Source organism: Cyclopterus lumpus, chromosome 19 (genome assembly GCF_009769545.1).
Source record: "Cyclopterus lumpus isolate fCycLum1 chromosome 19, fCycLum1.pri, whole genome shotgun sequence".
Classification (NCBI taxonomy): domain Eukaryota; kingdom Metazoa; phylum Chordata; class Actinopteri; order Perciformes; family Cyclopteridae; genus Cyclopterus; species Cyclopterus lumpus.
In genome coordinates this window covers 3424370-3449440 of record NC_046984.1, presented here as the reverse complement: position 1 = coordinate 3449440, position 25071 = coordinate 3424370, and the positions used below count along the sequence as shown (strand labels likewise).

Below are 25071 nucleotides of genomic sequence, written 5' to 3'. Positions count from 1 at the left end.
CGCTCTTATTAATATAATATCAGCAAGTCTCCTCCGCTATTTATACGGACCTTGTATCTTTCATCCCTCTTGGCAGGGCCAGATAACGGCCGAGTCCGGGGAGATCTAGTTGTGGGTTCACGAGGGTGGAACTGATCATTTGCTGGCCGATTGGAGTCCATGGGGGAGTGGGGGTGGATGGGAGTAGGTTGTTTGGGGGGGGGGGCGGGGGGGGCAAACAATGAATCATTTGGCGTGATTGTTATCCGTCCTGCATCTCCTAGATCACGTAGAATAATGGCCTCCATAACCTTGGGCGTTCGTGGCCTTTGAAAACTCTTTCCTCAGCCCCCCCCCCCCCCCCCCATCCGCCTTTGCTATCTTTTCATTACAAATCTGTAAAAAAAAAAAAAGAAAAAGAATGGGCACAGCTCAGATAGCCAACAGGAAAACGCACATGTCCTCCCACATGTGCATTTTTTTGGGAGATAATGAAGGAGGCCGGGAGGGCAAGGGATCGATTCCGAGCCACCGATGACGTAAACCGGCAGCGCCGGGAAGCGTGCAGCGCTAACAAGGACAGGCGTGATGGAAAATCCATCAAAGATCTGGAAATTGTTTTTGTGTTCAGGTTTTAAAACAATTTTTTTGGATCACCTTGGCTGCTTATGATTAATGATTCCCTGCTATGGTGAATCTCAAACAAAAAAACTGTCCAAAAATCTACAAAATCCAATAACTACAGCAGAGTTATTTCCCCTGACTGGGTCTCTGAAAAAGGCATTTAGTATACTATTTAACTTCTTCAATAAAAACATAACAATGAAGGTTTTTAAGGACATTTAGTGGGTCTTTACGGCGTGCTAAAGAGGCTGTTTTTGCAGATTTACAGGCTCCCAACTATTTGACATACAGCCAATATCCCTGTATCCCTGAATATTGCATTGGTTGACTTGCAATATTGCAAGTCAGGACCTGTGCACAAGACAATAAAATAACCCTGGCAAGATGTCATTTATGAGTTGCACTTATACATTTTTAGAGCTAGTAATAGTCTTAGTGCTTGGCTGGTGCGCCTTGTCTCAAACCATAAAAGCGCACAATAATTTTTGGGATTGACTTTATGGATAACAATAATAGAATGTACATTTGGACAGTGTTTGTGCACCCCAAACATTATTACACCCACCGTGTGACACAGTGAGTACACCTGACCCCCCCAGAGTCTAGTTCCCTTGATTGGTGTGAACGCCGCGTACTCTGTCGCTTTAAAAGGCAGAACCCGGTTTTATCGTTTTTATGGTCTAGACTTTTTCAGCATCAGCCATCCCTTCTAAATGATTAAAAGTGATGTCCTTAACGTTAGTTCACATTAAAAGTATTTCCATCCATCCATTTTCAATACCGCTTATCCTCATTAGGGTCGCGGGGGCGCTGGAGCCTATCCCAGCTGACATAGGGCGAAGGCAGGGGACACCCTGGACAGGCCGCCAGTCCATCGAGGGCACATGTAGGGACATACAACCATTCACTCTCACATTCACACCTATGGGACATTTAGAGATCAATTAACCTGCAGCATGTCTTTGGACTGTGGGAGGAAGCCGGAGAGCCCGGAGAGAACCCACGCTGCCACGGGGAGAACATGCAAACTCCACACAGAAGGACCGCTCCGACCGGGAATCGAACCCGCGGCCCTCTTGCTGGGAGGCGACAGTGCTAGCCACTACACCACCGTGCAGCCCCATCAAAAGTATTTAACAACCAAAAACAATATGTCCAACACATGACACCCTCTGTCCTTTCAGATATGAATAGAGGGGGAAGAGAGAGACAGAGCGAGAGAGAGAGAGACAGAGAGACAGAGAGAGAGCGAGAGAGGGAGAGAGAGAGAAAGAGAGTGACAGAGGGACAGAGAGACAGAGAGAGAGAGAGAGAGAGAGAGAGAGACATGGAGAGAGACAGAGCGAGAGAGAGAGTCAGAGAGTGACAGAGGGACAGAGAGACAGAGCGAGAGAGAGACAGAGAGAGAGAGAGAGGGAGAGAGAGAGAGGGAGAGCGAGAGAGAGACAGAGAGACAGAGAGACAGAGAGAGAGAGAGAGGGAGAGCGAGAGAGAGACAGAGACAGAGAGACAGAGAGAGAGAGAGAGAGAGAGAGAGAGAGAGACAGAGAGACAGAGAGACAGAGCGAGAGAGAGACAGAGAGACAGAGAGAGAGAGAGGTCCCAGGACGGAGAAGCCCGAGTTAAAAGCAAGTGACAGGAGGCTGAGGCCCACAGCTGTGTTTGTGGGCCTCAGCCTCGGAGTGGATTAGTTTGAGATATTGTGAGGAGCAGTGAGCTGCAGGTGACGGGCGGCAGGCCTCCGCCTCCTCGACAAAGCAGCAAGCTCTCATCACTGAGCCGCCGCTTAGTGGAACGCGCCTCACGCCACACGGCATTAAATCAGCTGCCCTAAAACGAGGGAAGAAAAAACAACAACCTGATAATGGAAGAAAAAACTACACTAGTTTGTTTGGCTGCGCCTTCATACAGTTGTATGGCCAACACCTTCAGGATTATGATTCAGACCAGGGCTCTGGTTCAACCCAACACCTTCAGGATTATGACTCAGACCAGGGCTCTGGTTCCCCCCAACACCTTCAGGATTATGACTCAGACCAGGGCTCTGGTTCCCCCCAACACCTTCAGGATTATGACTCAGACCAGGGCTCTGGTTCCCCCCAACACCTTCAGCATTATGACTCAGACCAGGGCTCTGGTTAACCCCAACACCTTCAGGATTATGACTCAGACCAGGGCTCTGGTTAACCCCAACACCTTCAGGATTATGACTCAGACCAGGGCTCTGGTTAACCCCAACACCTTCAGGATTATGACTCAGACCAGGGTTCTGGTTCACCCCAACACCTTCAGGATTATGACTCAGACCAGGGTTCTGGTTCACCCCAACACCTTCAGGATTATGACTCAGACCAGGGCTCTGGTTCAACCCAAAACCTTCAGGATTATGACTCAAACCAGGACTCTGGTTCACCCCAACACCTTCAGGATTATGACTCAGACCAGGGCTCTGGTTCCCCCCAACACTTTCAGGATTATGACTCAGACCAGGGTTCTGGTTCAACCCAAAACCTTCAGGATTATGACTCAGACCAGGGCTCTGGTTCCCCCCAAAACCTTCAGGATTATGACTCAGACCAGGGCTCTGGTTCACCCCAACACCTTCAGGATTATGACTCAGACCAGGGCTCTGGTTCAACCCTAAACCTTCAGGATTATAACTCAGACCAGGGTTCTGGTTCAACCCAAAACCTTCAGGATTATGACTCAGACCAGGGCTCTGGTTCACCCCAAAACCTTCAGGATTATGACTCAGACCAGGGTTCTGGTTCAACCCAACACCTTCAGGATTATGACTCAGACCAGGGCTCTGGTTCCCACCAACACCTTCAGGATTATGACTCAGACCAGGGCTCTGGTTCCCCCCAACACCTTCAGGATTATGACTCAGACCAGGGCTCTGGTTCCCCCCAACACTTTCAGGATTATGACTCAGACCAGGGTTCTGGTTCAACCCAAAACCTTCAGGATTATGACTCAGACCAGGGCTCTGGTTCCCCCCAAAACCTTCAGGATTATGACTCAAACCAGGGCTCTGGTTCACCCCAACACCTTCAGGATTATGACTCAGACCAGGGCTCTGGTTCACCCCAACACCTTCAGGATTATGACTCAGACCAGGGCTCTGGTTCCCCCCAACACTTTCAGGATTATGACTCAGACCAGGGCTCTGGTTCACCCCAACACCTTCAGGATTATGACTCAGACCAGGGCTCTGGTTCACCCAAACACCTTCAGGATTATGAGTCAGACCAGGGTTCTGGTTCAACCCAACACCTTCAGGATTATGACTCAGACCAGGGTTCTGGTTCAACCCAAAACCTTCAGGATTATGACTCAGACCAGGGCTCTGGTTCACCCCAAAACCTTCAGGATTATGACTCAGACCAGGGTTCTGGTTCAACCCAACACCTTCAGGATTATGACTCAGACCAGGGTTCTGGTTACCCCCAAAACCTTCAGGATTATGACTCAGACCAGGGTTCTGGTTCCACCCAAAACCTTCAGGATTATGACTCAGACCAGGGTTCTGGTTACCCCCAAAACCTTCAGGATTATGACTCAGACCAGGGTTCTGGTTCACCCCAACACCTTCAGGATTATGACTCAGACCAGGGTTCTGGTTCCCCCGAAAACCTTCAGGATTATGACTCAGACCAGGGTTCTGGTTCCCCCGAAAACCTTCAGGATTATGACTCAGACCAGGGTTCTGATTCCCCCGAAAACCTTCAGGATCATGACTCAGACCAGGGTTCTGGTTCCCCCGAAAACCTTCAGGATCATGACTCAGACCAGGGTTCTGGTTCCCCCGAAAACCTTCAGGATTATCACTCAGACCAGGGTTCTGGTTCCCCCCAAAACCTTCAGGATGTGCTTGAGGTTGGTATGGACATCATTTAGCTCCACCACCAGGACAGGCTCCCGGGGTTATCTATCCAGCATCTACATCATGTTGAGACCTCCGATAACCCCCCATGTCAACCAGTTGGGTCCCATCTTAATTCTTTTCCTCCAGCTCCCTGGGAAGTAATAAACAACATGGTGAGGCAGCCGGCGGTGGATTGCAGCCGTATTGTTCGACGCGCGCCATCATCAGCGCAGGGCGGCGGGTTCCTCGGCCGACCGCTGTGGCGCAGTTTCAAAGTCACGTCGCCCCCGACGGAGCTTTCCTGCGCCGCGGCTGATAAGCTCCGCCCGTATCCGGCAAACAATGGAAAGACGGCCCGGACGGTACCGTTGTCGCCTCCTCCCGTGCCATTTCATTCAGAGTCTGTCAGGGAGACGCCGGCGTGCCTCTGAGGGTGGGGGGGGGGGGGGGGGGGGGGGGCTCTGAGATCCAACACATTTAATATGGAACAGTACAAAACAGGCACAGGTACAATCCTCATATAGTGAAGCGTTTTTGCCAAAGGGAACTTTCCAGACACATTTATTGGGCTGATAACATTACTCAAACACAGTGTATGACCATTGTAAACAATAAAACAGAAAAAAGGCATCAGCTGAGACTTGAGAACCGCTCCGGACTTCAAAGTGCGCCAAGCTTTTTTAAAAATTCTCAACTTGTTTTTTTTTCTTTATTTGTGTGTTGTTGTTGTTGTTTTTTTTTGTTGTTTTTTAAAATCCTCTTAATATATCTTTTGAATGTTAATTCATGACTTTTCTTTACATATTCATTTTTCTGCAGTATTGATCATTATAATATGTACAAACGAGGCCAAGACACTGGTTGTTCCGAGGCCGTGGGAAAGCCCGTAAGTATTTGCTCGTCTCCTGTGACATGACTGTTTTTTTGGAAAAATGACGAGGTACAGTAAGGCCGTGTTCCCTCTCTGTCAGTTTTGCTGATAGCATGCCTTGTGGGTAATGAAATGTCTGCGTGGGACCGCGTCGACCACTTCGTCTCGACCGGGAGGACGGGGGCCGGGACTTTAGTCCTTGGGTTTTCCCCACAGTCAGCAACATCTTTTATGTACAAAGGCTTTAAAGTCCCAACGTCGCCCTATTGGTTAGGAGGCTATCAAATAAATGCTTCCCTGTTTTTTTATTTTTATATATATATATTTTTTTTTTTACTATGTTTCCAAGTGTTTCTTTTGGTTTTCTCCCAAAAAAGTTTTGGTATCAAAATGTCGGTATAGATATATTTGTACTAGTGTGTGTGTGTGTGTGTGTGTGGGGGGGGGGGGGGGGGGGGGGGTAAAAGGGCTTGTTGGCGTGTGCTAGGTCGAAGGGGTTCAAACTGTTCTCAATGTATGAAAAGAAGAGTCTCTCCGCTCGCGATACAAAGTTCCTTAACTGGTACAATGTCCGGTGTTGTTCGTCTTTATACAATGCCATGAAGTAATCTGGGATGAGATGCAGCCTCGAGCCCCACTTCCCATCTCGCTCCCTCCTCCACCTCCTCCTCCCACATCGCCTCCATCGCTCTCTTCGTCTTTCCGTCAGCCGTCTCCATGCTCATCCAAGGGAGGCTACTTTAGCAACCACTCGTTCACTGGAAGAGAGGAGAAGGACAGGAGTGAGAATACTGATTCATATACGCAGCACGATCCCCCCCCACCCCCCTCCACACACCATATTTCATCTTTAAAACTATACCCAAAGCCAGCATGCGCCAAGAACACAAGTAATCAGTGTAATATGATCAAAAATGATTATTTTCTTAAATTAAAAAAAGGTGTCTCGCTGTTATGTGAAAGACCAGATTTATTGGAGTATTGTCATAATCACATTTCCTTTCATCAGCTGAAAATTAAAGAGAAAACACACACACACACACACACACACAGCATGATTAGCTTCCCTTCAGATCACCTCTGGAGAGGAAAGTAGCGGCTTTTTGTCTTTGCTCCAAAGGTTGACCTCATACAAATCACCAAAGAGATGTATTTCCCCCTTTAATGAGCCCCCCCTCCCCCCTCCCAACTTCCTCTTGAAGGTCTTTAATTCTCCGATCAATTAAATAAGCATGTCTGCTTTTTTTGGGGAGGGGGGTCGGGGGGGGTTTGCTCTGCGGTTCCCTGGTTATGTCGTAGGCAGGCGGGGAGGATTGACATCTACCCCGCGATCACTGAGCGGAATAAGAATGTCACTCTTTGAAGGGGGGGAGGGGGGAGGGGGGGTTAATAGAGCAGGGGACACAGGGGAGAATGAGGGAGGGATGCAGACAGAAAGGCAATCATGGCGTGTGTGTTCGGGCCACGGCAACGGGACGTCTCGGGGCAAGATAAATAAATAAGTAACACAACATGGGACTCGGGCTACCACTCGCCTGTAGCCTATTCACGCTTCAGGGGGGGTGATATTCAGCATTCTGTGCGGCAGCTGCCCAGATATGTATTGGCTGAAACAGAGGAGGAGAGATGACAGACTGTGGCAACACCTCCCAGGTTGCAGTGAGCTGTGACAAGACAGTTTTCAGCCAGATCGGTCTGTCGGGGCCAAACAGGTGTTCTGGCGGTCCGGCCACCTGACTCTGTTTCCTGTCCCTCCTTCTTTTTAGCACATCAATCTGCAGTTGACACGACGTCAATCGTCAGCTGAGTGTCAGCTCTGCACTTCAATTGGATATTCCTTTAATTGGTGACAACAGTGAGCGCAGGTCAAGCAATACATCTGCTGGAGTCGGCAAGGGGCAAGACTTTAAAGCATCACGGTTTAGTTTGTAGTCAGAGTAGTATTGACCAATCACAGTCGAGCAGACTTTGGTTGACCTGTACATTGCAACTCAACAGTAGCAAGCTAATAAGGGGGGGGCATTGGGGGGACAATGTACGTTATTACCAAAACATTACCTTGTAATTACCATGGTAACACCTCAGCATTGCCCTGTTGTTGTGACTTTATTCCTCAGATGCGATGTAAAGTGCTACTCAAACTAAAGTTCTCATTACTACTCTCCACGACTACTGACAACACGTTTCATTTCCCATTGGGGCCCCTTTAAAATATCGCGGATATATCCCACATTTTTATACGTCATGCACGTAATCATGAAGTAGGAACTGCAGGAAGTAGAACGAGCTCAAAAGCCCACAGAGGGCAGGAGGAAGGGGAGGTGGATAGTTCCAACAAACAGCAATCTTTCAGCCAGGAGAACTCGGTGTTCATCCCGATGTGATGCGGAAAAAAAACGCTGTTGATGTATTTGTCACGTACCTCATGTACTTTAGCCTTTCCGTAGTGATTTTAACCCAAACGACAATCTTTTCCTAAACCTAACTAAGTACTTTCCTGTGAGGAGGGAAGCATTTTGAAAGGACCGAATGTGTGTACTGGGCGGACATTGAGGACACGTTACACATACATATCAAATGCACAACAACAGAAATGACAAGAGGTCTCGTCTCTACCTCGGTATTGGAGCTTCTGAACCCGGTTGTTGGGGCAGTCTTTGCCCTGCACGCTGAAGTTGATGTTGGTGCGGATGCAGCGGTTGTTCAGCGGCTGGACCGGGCGAACGTTGTCGCTCATGCTCAGGAAGATCTGAGACGGCTGGTTCTGGCTCAGCAGCCGCAAGGAGTGCATCTGAGATGAAGACAAGAGATGGGGGGCGGAGGAGGGCAAGCATTTTGATCCACTGCACTAGTTTCCAGTAGGATAAAGAAGAGTGTTGGAGTAAAAGCCTCAGTGCTGGCGTGACATGTTTCACAGAACAATAGTAAGAGAGAGAATTCTGGGAAGAGACGGACAATCCCTGTGTGTCGTGTTGCGGCGGAGGCTCACCTGCATGCGTGTGAGGTACACCGGCTTGTTCATCAGGATCCATGTGGCGGTCTCAAAGCACGGAGGGATGGTCATGGATCCATCATACGTGATGAAACTACTCGTCTCCGGGTAGATCTCCTCTATGTTCAGGGTGGTCAGTAGATACGCGTCATCTGCAGGAAACAAAGAACAAGACGGCCCTGAATGAACTCTGTATTGTTGTTTCGGTTTGTACCAACGTTGTAAGTTGCACACAAACAACAACAACAGATTGTTAACAGATTTAGGACTGCTTTTGGATCCAGCCTCAGGTGGCCATTTGAGGTAACTGCATGAGGCACTTCCACGATGGATTCATTTTTCAGACCTGGATTTTGGCGCTTGCTCTGTGCGGTAGAGAGAGAGAGAGAGTCAGAGAGAGAGAGAGCGAGCGAGAGAGAGAGAGAGAGAGAGAGAGAGAGAGAAAGAGAGAGAGAGAGAGAGAGAGAGAGAGAGAGAGAGAGAGAGAGAGAGATCGGAGCAGAGGAGTTTAAGCTTAGCCGTGAAGATACCTAGGGGGCAGCGCATTGAAGTAATGTTGGACCGATGCCAATGCATCCTGGTTTTCATGCACTGCCTGTACAGCTCTGCGGCGAGCAAGAGAACTCAGCTCTCCGGGTCAATACAGCAAGCACTGGTGAATGTATTGATTTAATTGTTGGCGAATACATCTGGCATTTAGACGTTTTGCAGTTTCTGACCAACATTTACTCTCTTTTTAGCTCAGTTTTGGTCTCCACCAACTCCTGAGGGAAATACAAGTGCAGTCATGGGCCGCACAGAAAATCAATGAGCTGAAACCCCCCCACCCCTGTCACATTGTTTTACCATCGTCATTTGATATGTTGTTTTTTAAATGGAAATTGAAGCCGCTTTAAGTGGTTAGCGTTTTTTTTCTATTCTTGCTACGTGTATACCTTTAATATATTCTTTTGTACATTTTCCCATAATTTCCTCATAAAGTCAACCCCTCCAGTACTCATCAAGCTCGTCTTTCATAACTCTCCTATTTCACATATCATTTAGTGTTCCGTGAATGACAGGCTGTTGGTGTTGCAGCACAAAACCTTTTTCATCCAAACTGTCTCCAATGTCAGGACGCTAATTAGACAGACTCCCTCTCCCTCTTCACACTCCAGTAACACGCTCTCAATAACTTGTCATCTGTTGGGCCTCTGTTGACAAATGGACTGTCTATTATAATGAGGTCACTGTGGTGGACCACTGCGGCTTTAATTCAGCTGTGCTTTGCCTCACTGTTAAATACTGCCCCTTGTGAACAGTATTAATAAAAAAATTTAATAATACAAAAAATAAAAACAAACTCAAAAGGCTTAATTTGAGAAAATCCCCATAGACAAAAAAGTATCTTCTCTGATCCTCCATGCAAAGAGAAGAGGAGCTCTGTTGCTGATGTTTGATCATGTGGTTGAAATATATAATTATCTTTGGATGGTATGTACGTGCCTTTGTGTAAGCCTTTGTGTACATATGTGATCAAAAGAAATACCATTTTAAAATAAAAATTTGGCAGCAGCACTGGACGAGGGATATGCCTAATGCCTCATAAGCATGAGGGGGTGGGTGGTGTGTGCATATGTGTGAGTCAGTGTATATGAGGGGGTTTTGACAGCTGTCAGAATCCATGCTCCTCCCCGGTTCCGCCAGCCAGACCCTAAGGAACCCCCCTCGCTCATATTCTCCCGCTCCGCCCGGCACCTCAGAGACTCCACCCAGCCACAAGGGGCGACCGCTGCCTAACATGCCGCCTCGCCGACAGCCTCCTCCAGCTATCAAGAGCTTCCATGCAACCATCAAACCGTCCCCATCCTGCTTCATCCCTTCAATTAGCACTTTGAACCCTGCTATAAGGGAACAACAAAGTAACCTATTAGGAAATACACAACTCAATGGTTGAAAAGTTGACCGTTGGCTAACCCTCCTCTCTCCCAACAGCTATTGTCCAATTGTAACTTTAACGAGGCACGGCTGGCTTAGTTATTAGCTTTTGAATTTTCCACACGTTGAAGAAGTCTGCTTGATGCATACAAATAAAGGTACAAATATGTGCATAAATAAAAGGTATGCTTATAGAGAGTTTGGGTTGCAGTAATAATTCAAACAGTGTATTCATCTGCTCTAACGTAAGCTACAGACATTAGCATGAACGTCTAACTAGCTTACTACGTAGTGGCATAATAAAGTGTTACTTCCAAGTACAGTTGTGTTTTATACGACACTAATGAGTTGGGTTAAATATTGAGTGAAAAAAAATAAAAATGAAAAGATCCCTGTTCACAATTACAACCACTGTAGTATTTTCCCACAATATGGGAGCCTGTCCTGGATACTACTATTAGCGTTTAGGCTAACGTTAGCAACTCCCTATAAATCTTCCATTGGCCGTTTTAGCTGACAAAATGGACAGCTCTAGGGTAGAAATGAGAAGCTTAGTTTGTTTACCTCTATTTGAATATATAAGAGCCAATGTTTCAAACATTTTGAGGAATTTCAAGCGGTAAATCTGTCACCATTAGCTCCGTACACTGCCATGTCATGCGAAAAAACCGTCCAGCAACAGTAAAGAAGACGAGTCTGAGGGAAGGTTTCAAGGTGAATGAGTACAGATGTTAATTACTTACTTTTGTATGTTATTCTTGTGATGGTGTCTCTGTTCAGCATTCGATTCAGGAATGAGTTTGATGTCTCCGCAATCTGGATCAAAAGATAGAAAAGAGGAATAAAAAGGTGAGGTTGAATATTACAAAAGGTTTGATCATATCATGAATTATGAGCTCATTTCAAATGAAACTAAACTGAATCTACCCAGCTCAGTACTTTAAAGGATAATGCAAGTGTATTTTAAATCTATCACCTTTGATGCCCATGAAATGTTTGAACCCACTGATGTATTTTGCACAGCCAGATGCTCCTACACTCTCTTCTTGCACTGCTGCTTTGCCTTCTGGAACACAAAGGATCCCACTGTTTTCAAGAAACCATTAAGATCAGCTCACAGACACACACTGCTGCCGTGAGAAAAAAATAATCCATCTTCTTAATTAGCAAATACGTGGTATTCTTGTCCTAACTTGGAAACAAGTTTTATTCTATCAGAGCTCAATGTGACAAGATCCTTGCCAGAGACCCTGCAACATGTCATCTTCCACTCCTCTCAGCCAAATGTTGCCTCTTTCCTACCGCCAGAAGAATAAACAATTTCTTATTGAATTTACATTTTTAAACAATTTCATACTGCAAATCACACATTTTTACAAATAGATTTCTCTTAACGGCTTGAGTGTAGGAGTCTCTCCTTCACACACACCTGAGCTGCCCCCCATTCCAAGCTTGTCCTGTGTTTCCCCATCTAGCCCATAGTATCAATACCAGCTACTATCTCTCTTTCCTCCACTAGACCTTTGGGTCAACACATGTTAAGGCAATGTGGAAAGAATGAATCTTTTTAAATACACATTTAGGGAAATGAAGATTGTATTCAGTGGCAAAACAAAAGATCATGTGAGTGGTATATTTTCTTTTCTTAGAATAAATAACTAAACAAAATTCAAGTTCAACTCTGAATCTGTTATTTGGCTCACAGATGTACAAATAGCTTTTCTGCATGCTTTTAACCAGGTGTAAAACGATTTGACAGTTATCCCAACAATGGACGCTTGAAAGAACAGCGGGTAAGCATTCAGATGACATTTCTCTTTGAACAGCAGTGCAGGTATTAGGACCGTAAAGCTGTTAGAGCAAGCACTGCAAGTGTGCGTCAAATTGGTGAAAAGGGGGAAGTGACAATGGAAGGAGCCTAACGGCAGAATAGTGCACTGACTACTCTATGGTATGATTGGTTGGAAGCTGTTTATTGTGTAGATTTTGCATTAGTTGCCCTGGAAACACATCGACTGTCATTGATAATAGAAATCACTTTGCAGCCCCCAGAAGAATACAGTAAGTCTAGTTAAATGCTAATCAACTGCATTCAAGTTGGATTTGTAAAATTCTCGTTAGACTTACTTAAAACACATGGCCATGGTTATGAAAAGATCATGGTTATAATAGTGCGGAAGGTTAATCACAGGTTCTCCTGTGTGAAAATCAGACTCACTTAGACTTTCTGGTACTCGTACTAGATGGTAATTTTGGATTTGTGAAAGTCTTCGAGATGGTTAAGGTTAGGCATGACCTAACATGATTAAGGTTAGGATATGTTGTTGAGTGAAAGGGTAACCCTCAATTTGTGAAACTCTCGTGAGATAGATGAGATTAGGCATTACGAAGTATGGTTATGGTTAGGATAGTTTGTCGGGCTAGATGGTAACCTTCAATTTATGAAAGTCTTGTGAGATGGTTAGTCATTGACCTTGAATGGTTATTTGGGTTGGGCTGTCTGGCTGGATGATAATCCTTACTTTTTGAAAGTCTTCGAGATGGTTCAGGTTAGGCCTGACCTCAAATTGCTAACATAAAGGTATGTTGTCTGGCTAGAGGGTAACTAGGGATTCTGGCAAATCACGGGATACCATCTAGACACAACAAGATACTGGGCTACGTAAAAAATAGCAAACATTTCTTGCCAAACCTAGCGAGCATTCTGTGGATTCTGTGATCTCTTTCATAGACCACAGAGACTTGAGTGAAAATATACTTAAACTGCAGCCCATTAACTGCCTCCAAAAGCTGTAGACACTTTTAATTCATAACTCCACTCTTACTCTGCTTGACCAACTTAATTGTTCAGTACCTCTCTCCCAATTCCGAGACATACCTACTAATAGCTGAAGGAAGCGCCCTTCCTTTGACTCCTTTGCCTTCCTCCCCACTCCATCTTTTTCTCACTCATGCTCAGTGGACTTCACAACTCTAATTGTCGAGATGTCTTTGGGCGAAGTGATTAAAAAGAGATGTGCACATCTCGCCCCTCCCTGCACTGCAACTGAAATTACTTAGTCTTTGACCTGTTCCCTGTGCTCTTCAGGCAGGCATTATGCCTTTACCAGTCGCTCATGCTGCTCATGAGTTTTCCTACTTTCTGTCTCTCTAATTTCCATAATTTTCTTAGAAAGCCACCAGAGGGGACTCAGTCATTAATTTTTCTTCTATTCCAGAAATGGTGTGAGAAAAGTACTGACACAAGATAACCACGAGAAACAGCTTGAAGATTCACATATTTCTTGCAGTTACATCAATCGACGAGCAAAAGAGGGAATAAGTGAGGAAAATGCCCTCGCTTTCACTGCAAAACCCATCCTGCCGTGTCCCTCTATTGTGCGTCTGTGTTCAAATGTGCCCCCACCAAGATGCAATCACCTACTGCTGTCTTTAATGGTGCCTCACAACGCTGCGCCTAGAATGTGGGCCCTTGCTGGCACTCTGACTCACAGCAATAGGACCTGAAATCTGAGAATGTCGTGAAAAGCGAGAAAAAAGCTTATATTCTAAAAAAGGATTTTGCTCAGGACTACTACCAAAGAGTCTGACAATTGGTCAGCTTTAGAAACAGCCCAGTCACCAAGATGGTGTCATTGTACATCCCTTCAAACCATAAATAATTAGAAAGCTATTTTTTTGTGACGTAATTAAGTCTGGTAAGGATAACTGTTATATATTCACGCTAATTACTTTGTTAACTAATGTTATGTGAACTTATGTTATGTTACTTTGTTACATAATTAAACCATGATTTTTTAATCTCAAACAAGTACTTTTGTTGCCTAAATCCTAACCATTCATTTCACAATGTTAACCAAGTGGCCTTCTGTGCTCCCATAAGCTTAATACTAGACTAAGACCCTGTTTACATGATGGGAAAACGCATATATTTTCATGCGTTTTGGCCTTTCATTTACACAAAAACTGAGGTTTTATCACGGAAAACGATCGTTTCTAAAAACTCCGGCCAAAGTGGAGATTTCTGAAAACTCTGTTTTTGTGTTTGCGTGTGAACTAGGTCAAACGGAGTTTTAGGTTGTCAAACGTCACAGTATGCGACTAAAAATGCTTCACGTCATGTGAGCGTCCTGTTTACAGTTAGTTTACTTAGGCTACTGATCATGGATGGTGTCAAGGTAGTGCTCATTTGTGCGTTAATGCAAACCCTTTTGGCCTGTTTTACAAACACAACTGATTTTTTACATCGAGGAGCAGAGGCGAAGAACTGCACGGAGGTCAGCAGTCCTTCTTCAGCTTTCTATACTCCCAAGACGTAGGTACTTTGCCTGCCAACGAAAAGGAAGTTGATCGTGTTTTTCGTAGTTGTTGTTGGTTTTGAGAATTCTGATTGGTTTGCATGTCTTTATCCTTCTCGTTACACTGCCGACTATAGGTTTGGCATAGTTATGATGGCGCCCGGGGGCGTATTTATGCGGGTTCATATAAACAAAAACTTTTTTGAAAACGACCTTGTGTGTACGACATATTGAAAACGGAGGGGCAGAAATATTTGTTTCTGGAAATACCCGGTTATGTGTAAATGTGGCCTAAGATATGATATATAAACTGATATATGGCGCCTGGTATTATGAGATTGCAACAAATCTGAAGCTAATGTTTAGCTTTAGCTTACATTAGCAGCATTTCGCAACAGGAGAAAGCTCAGCGATGAGATGTTTGAACACCGATGTTGTTGGGAGTTTTTTTATTGTACCTTTTGGGATTTGTATTGAACAACATTTCTCAAATCATTTCTAATATTTCGTACTAATGATTCAACTGAATGAGTTTGATGTCTCTTCAAACCTTTGCCTTGATGTCAGAAAATTACATTACGAAACCATGGTTGCTGAAAAACTCTCCTGACTTCATTCTATTGTGTTCGTAATATGTGTGGCACATTTAAAATGCACTCAGAAATTGATGATTTAGTATCATTAGAATATATTAATTTCCTTTGGCAGCTAAGCTTAACAGAGCTGTGGTTTCAGAGCCATACATTTGCTCAGGCTGTCGTGTATCCCGAGCACACCTGCAGCACTGCACTTCCAAAGCTCAGCCTCTCTGATCTACTCTGCTGCTGGTTGGAGGGTGGAGTCAAGACGGGTTGACCTAGGTCAGCGTTTCCTCTGTCTCTTCTAGTCTAAAAGATGGTCCCATTGACATTGGGGGACTAATTAGCAGTTAGCAGCTGAACTTTTCAGCCTTAGTACTCACAGTGCCGAGGACGTCCGCTGCCTCTCTGATCTCTGAGCCTCTCATTAAAGATGGCAACCTCTCAACCACAACAAAGAGACAGGAGAGTACCGCCACCACCGCTGACAGAGAGCCAAGGAGCACATTGTTTCTCCCTGCAGGATAATTGGATTTGCTAATTGTTTGTGAGTTCTTGACTTAAAAATGTAGAAGATTTCTGCGAAAGACACAGCGGGAGCAAGAGAGTGGAGGGGTGGGAGCACCAAGTCATGCTGATGGATAATTTAGCCTTCTGACAGATCTCTTTTAAACTAATATGTGGCTACTAGATACAAACACAAACTAGTCTCACTTCCAAGGAAAATAATGATGCAAATAACAATGCAGAGGCATTAATTAGCATCTGTATGAGACACACCGGGCTTGTAAACCCATCCTCCTTCTTATTAGGCTCAGAGAAACTGACATGGCGAGAAAGTCAGCTACGGGTAGGAGGCAGAGGAGCTGGATTAAACAGATACTGGATCTTACAGTAAATGTTGACATTTTGTCACGTGAGTCGTTCCTGAGAAGACGGAACTTCATTTTTAAAAGACACTATGCAAGTAACTGGTGGAACCACAGGCGCAGCCCAAAGCTGATGCTACAGGGGTATCTCGAGCGTCATCGTTAAAAACTAGGGCCCACTGACCAGGCAACGGTATTTGACAAGTTGGGAGTGAGAAAGTGTTGAACAAGCATACTTTTTAACCCAAACTGCAATGTTTTTATGAACCCTAACTAAGTACGTTTGTAAACTAAAGCTAACCTCCACCGTTTCAAAACTAATCCACATGTTCCAATCTAAACCGCCACAGTTCCACAACATTACCCGTACATGCTACAACATCAACTGCAAACCGTAACCACGCGGCTACAACGTTAACCGCGTGATTGTACTTGTTTGTAAAACATGCACATTTTCATGAAAGACATTTTGACATGTCACAATAAGAAAAACACATGTGTAAACATAAAGTGAATGACATCTGATTTCTATTTAGCTTCTTCAGTGGACCTTTTCACAGCAGGCGTCATAACTGGATTAGCAGGGACAGAGCCATTGTTAATGTTTTAGTAACAGCAGTGCTATTATGACAAGTCAAAATGTCTGCTGTCAAAAAGGCCTTTTGTTTTTCATTTTTTCATGGCAGCAAATACTCTGATCATTTTCAGTCCACAGGAAAGGGAATTTGTGTCGCTAGGCTTCCTATTATACTTTGGGTCATGTAAACCTGAAGTGTGATGTCGCCATGGAGTCAGCCACCTGAGCCCTGCTTCATTTTATTATAGATTTTATTTTTTTACTTCTAAAATGTTTATGCAGACAATATCAGCTTTGTCCTTTTTTGGAGTTGCCCAGGGTGAGAGGCGCCGGGCGGGAGTGGGAATACTCACAAGCCCCCGGCTGAGCGCCGCTGTGTTGGAGTTTTCCCCGGGGAACGAGAGGGTCGCCTCCCTGCGCCTACGGGTTGCGGGGAGTAAGGCTTATGCACCGAACAGCATTTCGGAGTATCCGGCCTTCTTGGAGTCGGTGGGAGGGGTCCTGGAAAGGGCGCCGCCTGCCGACTCCATAGTTCTCCTGGGAGACTTCAACGCTCACGTGGGCAATGACAGAGAAACCTGGCGGGGCGTGATTGGGAGGAACGGCTTGCCCGATCTGAACCCGAATGGTGTTTTGTTGTTGGACTTCTGTGCTAGCCACAGTTTGTCCATAACGAACACCATGTTCGAACATAAGGTGGCTCATAAGTGTACCTGGTACCAGAACACCTTAGGCCGGAGATCAATGATCGACTTTGTAATCGTATCATCTGATCTGCGGCCGTATGTCTTGGACACTCGGGTGAAGAGAGGAGCAGAGCTGTCAACTGATCACCACCTGGTGGTGAGTTGGATCAGATGGCGGGGGACTCGGCTAGAAAGACCTGGCAAGCCCAAACGTGTAGTGAGGGTGAACTGGGAACGTCTGGCAGAGGATCCTGTCCGGGAGGTCTTCAACTCCCACCTCCGGAAGAACTTCTCACAAATCCCGAGGGAGGCTGGGGACATGGAATCCGAGTGGACCTTGTTCAAAGCCTCTATTGTGGACGCGGCTGCTCGGAGCTGTGGCCGGAAGGTCATCGGTGCCTGTCGTGGCGGCAACCCGAGAACCCGGTGGTGGACACCGGGGGTGAGGGAAGCCGTCAAACTGAAGAAGGAGGCCTTTCGGGCCTGGCTGGCCCAGGGGTCTCCTGAAGCAGCTGACGGGTACCGGCGGGCCAGAAGGGCTGCAGCGGCGATGGTCGCGGAGGCTAAAACTCGGGCATGGGAGGAGTTCGGGGAGGCCATGGAGAAGGACTTTCGGTTGGCCTCAAGGAAGTTCTGGCAAACCATCCGACGGCTCAGGAAGGGAAAGCAGGGTCTACCCCAGGCTGTTCTCAGCAGGGGGTGGGGGGGGGGAACTGCTGACCCGGACTGGGGACATCGTCGGGCGGTGGAAAGAGCACTTTGAGGAACTCCTAAACCCGGCCAACATGTCCCCCGGAGAGGGGGCAGCGCCGGAAGACTTTGGGGTGGTTTCACCCATATCCCTGTCAGAGGTCGCTAAGGTAGTCAAAAAGCTCCTTGTTGGCAAGGCGCCAGGGGTGGATGAGATCCGCCCTGAGATGCTGAAAGCGCTGGACATTGTTGGGCTGTCTTGGTTGACACGCCTTTTCAGTGTTGCATGGGGGTCGGGAACAGTGCCCATGGACTGGCAGACCGGGGTGGTGGTTCCCATCTTCAAGAAGGGGGACCGGAGAGCGTGCTCGAACTATCGTGGTATCACACTGCTCAGCCTCCCGGGAAAAGCTTATGCCAGGGTGCTGGAGAGGAGGCTCCGACCGCTTGTCGAACCTCAGAGTCAAGACGATTACTGGAGGGGTCCTGGGAGTTTGCCCAACCAGTTTACATGTGCTTTGTAGACCTGGAGAAGGCTATCGACCGGGTCCCTCAGGGGTTTTTGTGGGAGGTGCTGCGGGAGTATGGGGTGCCGGACCCGTTGGCACGGGCCATCCGGTCTCTGTACGCCTGCAGTAGGAGCTGTGTTCGTCTCCTCGGTAGTAAGTCAGACACGTTCCCGGTGGGTGTTGGCCTCCGCCAGGGCTGCCCTTTATCACCGGTCCTGTTCGTGACCTTCACGGACAGGATATCTAGGCGCAGCCAGGGGGCGGAGAGGATCCGGTTTGGGAGTCTCTAGATCGCCTCTCTGCTGTTTGCGGATGATGTGGTCCTGTTTGCCTCCTCGGACAGTGACCTCCAGCATTCACTGGGGCGTTTTGCAGCCGAGTGCGAAGCGGCAGGGATGAGAGTTAGCACCTCCAAATCTGAGGCCATGGTGCTCTGCCGGAAACCGGCGGATTGCTCCCTCCATGTGGGGGCAAACTGCCTACCCCAAGCGAAGGAGTTCAAGTATCTCGGGGTCTTGTTCACGAGTGAGGGTAAGGTGGAGCGGGAGATCGACAGGCGGATCGGTGCGGCTGCAGCAGTAAAACAGGCGCTGTACCGGTCCGTCTTGGTGAAGAGGGAGCTGAGCCGGAAGGCAAAGCTCTCCATTTACTGGTCGGTCTACGTTCCAACCCTCACCTATGGTCACGAACTCTGGGTCGTGACCGAAAGAACGAGATCTCGGATACAAGCGGCCGAAATGAGCTTCCTCCGTAGGGTGGCCGGGCTCAGCCTTAGAGATAGGGTAAGGAGCTCGGACATCAGGGGGGAGCTTGGAGTCGAGTCGCTGCTCCTTCGCGTCGAAAGGAGTCAGCTGAGGTGGTTCGGGCATCTAGTCAGGATGCCTCCTGGACGCCTCCCATTAGAGGTTTTCCGGGCACGTCCAACTGGTAGGAGGCCCCGGGGAAGACCGAGGACACGCTGGAGGGATTATATCTCCCGGCTGGCCTTGGAACGCCTCGGGATCCCCCAGAATGAGCTGGAAAGTGTTGCGGGTGAGAGGGAAGCCTGGGTCGGCCTGCTGAACCTGCTGCCACCGCGACCCGACCCCGGATAAGCGGATGATAATGGATGGATGGATGGATGGGGAGACTTACCTTCATGAATATGGACACTACGACCAATCCATTGGGGCTTTTAGCAGCTTCTGTATAATTTGTGTACAGCTCATGATTGTAGTGGATCAGTTGAACCTGGAACATAGAGAAAGACAAAAAATCACAATCTGAAAGTGCCATCATTTTAGTCTAAAAATAAACCAACATTCACCAATAGGATGTGACAGTGTTTGAAGTCATGTCGAAGATGTCTATGCATACTGTAGCAGAGATATCTGCTGAAATGAGCAGACTAACCAGCTAGACCGTCCTGTCTTGTAATATCAGGTGGAAGGTACAGCTCCGTGTGCGTTTTGATACTTTGTTTATTGGACTAAATCCAAAGTGGCAGAAACGACAAAAACGACTCACACTTTTTTGTCGTACTCGGTGCCACCAGACGACTACTTCGTGGGGGAGTTAGAGCTTTCGTCAGCTCCGGGACACAGACCTTCAGTTAGCTATTGCAACTAATACAAATAATAAATCAATGGCCAAAGTGCAAAACCTCCTATCTGCAAAATGATCCTGGAAAAGTGGGGAAAATCCACCTAACTGCACTTTTATGTTTTTTCTTTTTTTGGGGTATTTTGTATTATTACTCATTGGGTATCCTTAACAAATGGAGCTATAGCGCAAGTTCAGACAGGAAGACCATACCTCTCAGCCCGCATTTATTCCTCACTTGTCTGCCAATCATCCTTCACGCATGCTCACTCATTGTTTACTTGCTGTCATTGTTCTGTGCATTCAATCATGACACCAGCTGCGCAGATCAGCTGATCCCCTCTATCCAATAAGCACACGGTAACGATGCCACGGTTAGCCAATCATCTTGCTGCTGTCTCATTTAAATATGACTGTCTCTCTACCTTCAGTTCATTCATGTTGCTGTTAAGCACCCCTCCACCTCCCCATCTCCGCCCAGTCTTCACGGATCCATCAGCTTCATCAACTCATCATTCCATCAGCCTCATCAGCACCAGGTCTGGACTCCACGGGGGGGTCTATCTCGTTGCTGATCGGGGCAGTCGGCCCTCAATTGCAAATCAAGACTTGCAAGACTCTGAGACTTCATCATTTCATATCATCTGTTAACAATAACATGCATCCTTTCTTTATCTAACTGGTCTCTCCCTGATTGAAATAGAATTCTGTAAGAAAACATCAAATGTTTCTTTTTGCATTCACTAAAAAAGTTGAATTTTTCAGAGAGGAGGTTTTGCTCTTCGGCCATTGAAATAGTTTCAGCAGTTTGGTCAAATTCTGCATATTCTCGCTCTGCTATTGGTCAATACTTTACTGTAAATCTGGATTGTATAAACCCAGTAATGGCCAGATCTGACACATCGCACCTTGAAACATTATAAAAGTGAGGCACAAAGTTGATCTCCACATTCAGTACAAAATAGTGGAAACATGGGAGCTGAAAAGCCCTTCTCGTGAATCTTTATCCCATCCACCAACATCTTTCCTCCCTGCTACATCAGGTCAGACGATTTAAAAGGTAAAAATCAATTTGGGATCAGATCTCTCCTATGATTTCACAGAGACACTCAATGTAATGGAAGGAGGTGGCGTTCAGAAATGTCTTAAAGAGGCGAGGGTTCTGTCATCATTGGTTTCAAAGCCAGCATTTTCTTACAGGTGAGAAAGCCACTAAACCATCTCCCAGCATGAGGTTAATGTTCACTGAGGCAGATGCTTCATCCACTCCAGCTGTTCAATATTCCTGCTTTTTTAATGATGTTTGGACGTGGGCAGGCGGTGCGGCTCAACTTCCAACTCGTAAGTGTGGAAACTGCTGAAAGAGGAGCCCACCTTTTTTTGACAAAGAGCCCATGAATAGGAAGTTCAAAGCAAGCAGAAATGAATCCATCCCGACATTTATTTTTTCAAGAATATTTTTTTGTGTGTATTTCATGCCTATATTAAGTGGAATATATAAGTGGAAAAGCTGAAAGGAGATGGGGAGTGACATGTAGTGGGAAGTTGTGGTTCATAGTCAGTGCCTTACACCCTAAGCGCCAGGGTGCTACTGAAGTATACTAATATTTTAATATTTCTTTAGTGAGAGCTGCCGGCATTGGTCTTCTATTGACAATGCTGGTTGGTCTGTGATCTGGGTGTTGAGGGCGGGACTATGGCCAGTCAAATTGCATTGTGGCCGTCGCCATCTCTGTTTTTCTGAACCAGTGAACAGAAGTGACCATATGTGGAATGTGGAGGAGTGATGTAGAGACGCCGCAGACGGCTCTGATAAGGGTAGCGACCTGTCAATCGTAGCCACATCCCAAAACATCCCCAAACATCAGCTTTATTGCCTATTTTACTCTAAATGAGACCATCATTTACTAGATGAACATCATGCTGCACTGAAGAAGATTGAGATCATGAACTCATGTTCACAATGTTTACTGAGGGAGTGAATCAAGCTCAACTTTTGTCGCAACGCAATGGATGACATCCAGCAAGATGCTGTGTTGGCCAATGAAATGCATATGTTCCTGGTAAATTTCTCTGTTTCACCTGTATCCTCTTGCCTTCTATTGTGTTCCGACTGATAATCGACCTCCTCATGCTGCATGCACAACTTTGAATTACCGGCTTTATGGAGACAGGAAGTCATTCATTCTAATTAAATAAAATCCAATACCAATATATTATTCTGAATCCGACTGCTCTTCTTGGCAAAACCCGTCCTGCGTAAGCTGGTTGAGACAATCGGTTATGGTTAGACGTTGGCCCTGAGTAGTTAGGGTCGGGATTGCCCATTGGTCAGGGCATTGGACCTGAACAAATCAAGTTACCTGTACCTCGGCGAGCATGGACGCCAATCCTAGCGCTTGAGTGCTGCACAGGGCAGGTCTTGCATAAAGGAGCAGTGGAATTAATTTTAATGCGTAAATGATAGGCAGTAATGTAGTGCCTCCTTGTTGGATTTGTCTAAACTCTGCATTGAAACCAGACCAAACTAAAGCAGGAAATAGAAATTGGTGATGGGAGAGTTCTCATAAACAAAATAATTTGGCAAAAGCCAAATTAGCGTGTTTTGTGAGTTTCCCACAAAAGAAGAAAAGATGATGGTTTATGCTAGTGCTGATTATGATCACAAAAACACTTGCCTTCACAGTCTAACATCAAGGACAAGCAGGTGGTTCTGTCCTGTTCTGTTTAATTCCAGACAGGAATCTTGTGTGCACACAGCGCCTCTTTTGGTCTGTTCCTGACCACAGTTGCTCAGTCCTGATAGTGGTTCCCAAAATTATAACTGTGCCGCTTCTCATTACCTTAATCAGCTAAATTTACAGCCAAATACAACAACTTAAAACTTGTATTGCCTTTAAGCTGTGGTACTTCTATTTTTTTATAGCAATAAACACAATCGACTGCTATGAATATAAAAGGCAGCAAAGCACTTATTTCAAGCACAAAAAGGCCGTTATGATTTTCAGATCTTTCCCAAAGGCTCTTACGCTCTCTCTCCCCACGTCCATAAACTTCTCATCCGCACGCATACTGTACTGAAGGATATAAATAAACAAATGTAAGAGGAGAGTAATTATGAAAAGCTCGATTGGGGGAGCACAGAGCGACAGAACGTCTATAAATGCAATCAAGCGGAGGGAGGAAGTGATTAGAGCCCTACGTTGATCTGATTAAATTTTTAGGTAAAAGCGGCAGAGGCAGCCAAAAGAACTCCTCCACGCTCCCTCCATGACACATTGCACAAAGTGTGCTGCTGGTGGGCAATAAAAGGCCAGAGTGGGCCATAATAAAGTGAGACCATTTGCCAAATGGAGACGGCGGAAAAGAAATGAGCAAGATGCAGAGCAAACCAGAGTGGAAACGGAGGTGGTAATTAGACACAGACATAGTTGAAGAAAGAGCCAGAGAGACGGGGTACTGCGTGTTGGCCAGGCCTGTGAGCCTGCAGCACTACACCATTTATCACACAAGAACTACCGAATACAGTCACACCTCCACCCATCTACAAGAGTTAGCCATAGCACTCCATTATTACATCATATTATTGCAGATTCTATCTTAGATATGGATTTTATAATAGGGTGTCACGAATCAGGATTGGGGTTCAAACCACAGACTGTAAGAAGTGGACGTAGTCGTCGCAACGTCACCCACTGATGTTATGAAGCCTCGAGCTCGGCATTTTGGCCATCACTATCTTCGATTACAGCCGTCATCATCTTGCCTTTTTTTGCAACCAGTAAACGGAGGCGACCATATTTGCACTCTCTATTCTACTCTATGGCTCTGGTAGCGGCAGGGACCTGTCAATCACAAGGTAGCGAGGGCATAAAGCATACCCTGGGAACCATAATTTACTAAATGAACATCATGCTGTATTGAAGAAGACTTGAAACTAGAGATTGAGTCATTTTCTCATAGACTTCTATACAATCGTGCAAGGATGGTTGGTTTGTTTATGTTACTGAGATTTGTTAAGTAATGAATACAGTTATACTGTATGTAGCAGCGTCATTAGGCAGAAGAAAAGCGTTTTCAGAAAGGCTTGGGAAAATATCATTTTGACAATAAAACACAAGTACTTTGACCAAAATTGTAATGTTTGTATTTGAATACATAAATGAATACCACTATGCAAATACCAAATGACATCAACACTGACAGAGTCAGCTATGTTCATGGTCATTGGACCATTTTGTTAGAATCAAAAGAAAAGAAATCGAATGTTCATGTTTGCGTCTGAGGAAAAAGCATCCAAAACAAGAAAGAGCAACGTCACCACGCCAACACGTCCCATTGAAAGCGACGCTAATGCCTCCTCACTGGGATGGCGGCTCCACTGGGCACCGCCACCACTTTTTAGGCTTCAGGGATTTACATCAATGAATGAAAACCCACACAAAAGGGTTAGAGACGAGGCCGAACTGGGTCTGACATGGTCGCCGGTGCTTTCTGGTGTGTGTGTGTGTGTGTGTGTGTGTCTGGAGGGGCCGGGGGAGGGGGGGGTCATGACAGACTCTTTATGGCATGACGGCTGGCCTGGCCCCGGGGTTAGGGAAATATGAAGACAGCAAGTCGATAGCGGGAAGAGAGGCTGCTCGGCTAACTGCGAGAGAGCGCTGGGCTTAAGAGTGCTGGGCTGGAAATGACGCTCTCCATCCATCCGTCCCCTCCTCCTTCAGGTTAACTGGAGCGTGGATCCGTAGAACTAACAAACGGACGAGGCCTGCTGCCACCCGCACCGATCGCACTCCTATTTCCTTTGACAGAACACTGCCGGGGCACGAGAAATCGTCTATCCACCGTCTGTGTTCATACACACCGACGCTACACAGAATCATGAATGAACATAATCCCAAATTGAGTTGGCTTCCGTCATTCATGTTTATTTCAGCGTGTTTTTCCGATTGCAGTTTAAATCTAAAATCCAGCACAATTAGGACCGCGACGGTGCAAAGGCGGGCGAAACGTGGTGTAAATAGCGATTAAT

The 25071-nt window shown here is 46.2% G+C and overlaps 1 protein-coding gene across 1 annotated transcript in view; it reads right to left on the bottom strand.

Moving 5' to 3' along the window:
- Nucleotides 1-6021: 6021 nt before the first annotated feature.
- The window catches only part of ca10a (carbonic anhydrase Xa), a 173890-nt gene continuing 154840 nt past the window's right edge, over nucleotides 6022-25071 (bottom strand). The window contains exons 5-9 of the mRNA XM_034559041.1: nucleotides 19593-19688; nucleotides 10995-11067; nucleotides 8332-8486; nucleotides 7959-8133; nucleotides 6022-6100 (exon numbers count right to left, since the gene is read on the bottom strand). Of these exons, the coding sequence (XP_034414932.1) occupies nucleotides 6078-6100; nucleotides 7959-8133; nucleotides 8332-8486; nucleotides 10995-11067; nucleotides 19593-19688 (522 nt within the window). The 3' untranslated portion in view covers nucleotides 6022-6077. The remainder of the gene's footprint in view (nucleotides 6101-7958; nucleotides 8134-8331; nucleotides 8487-10994; nucleotides 11068-19592; nucleotides 19689-25071) is intronic.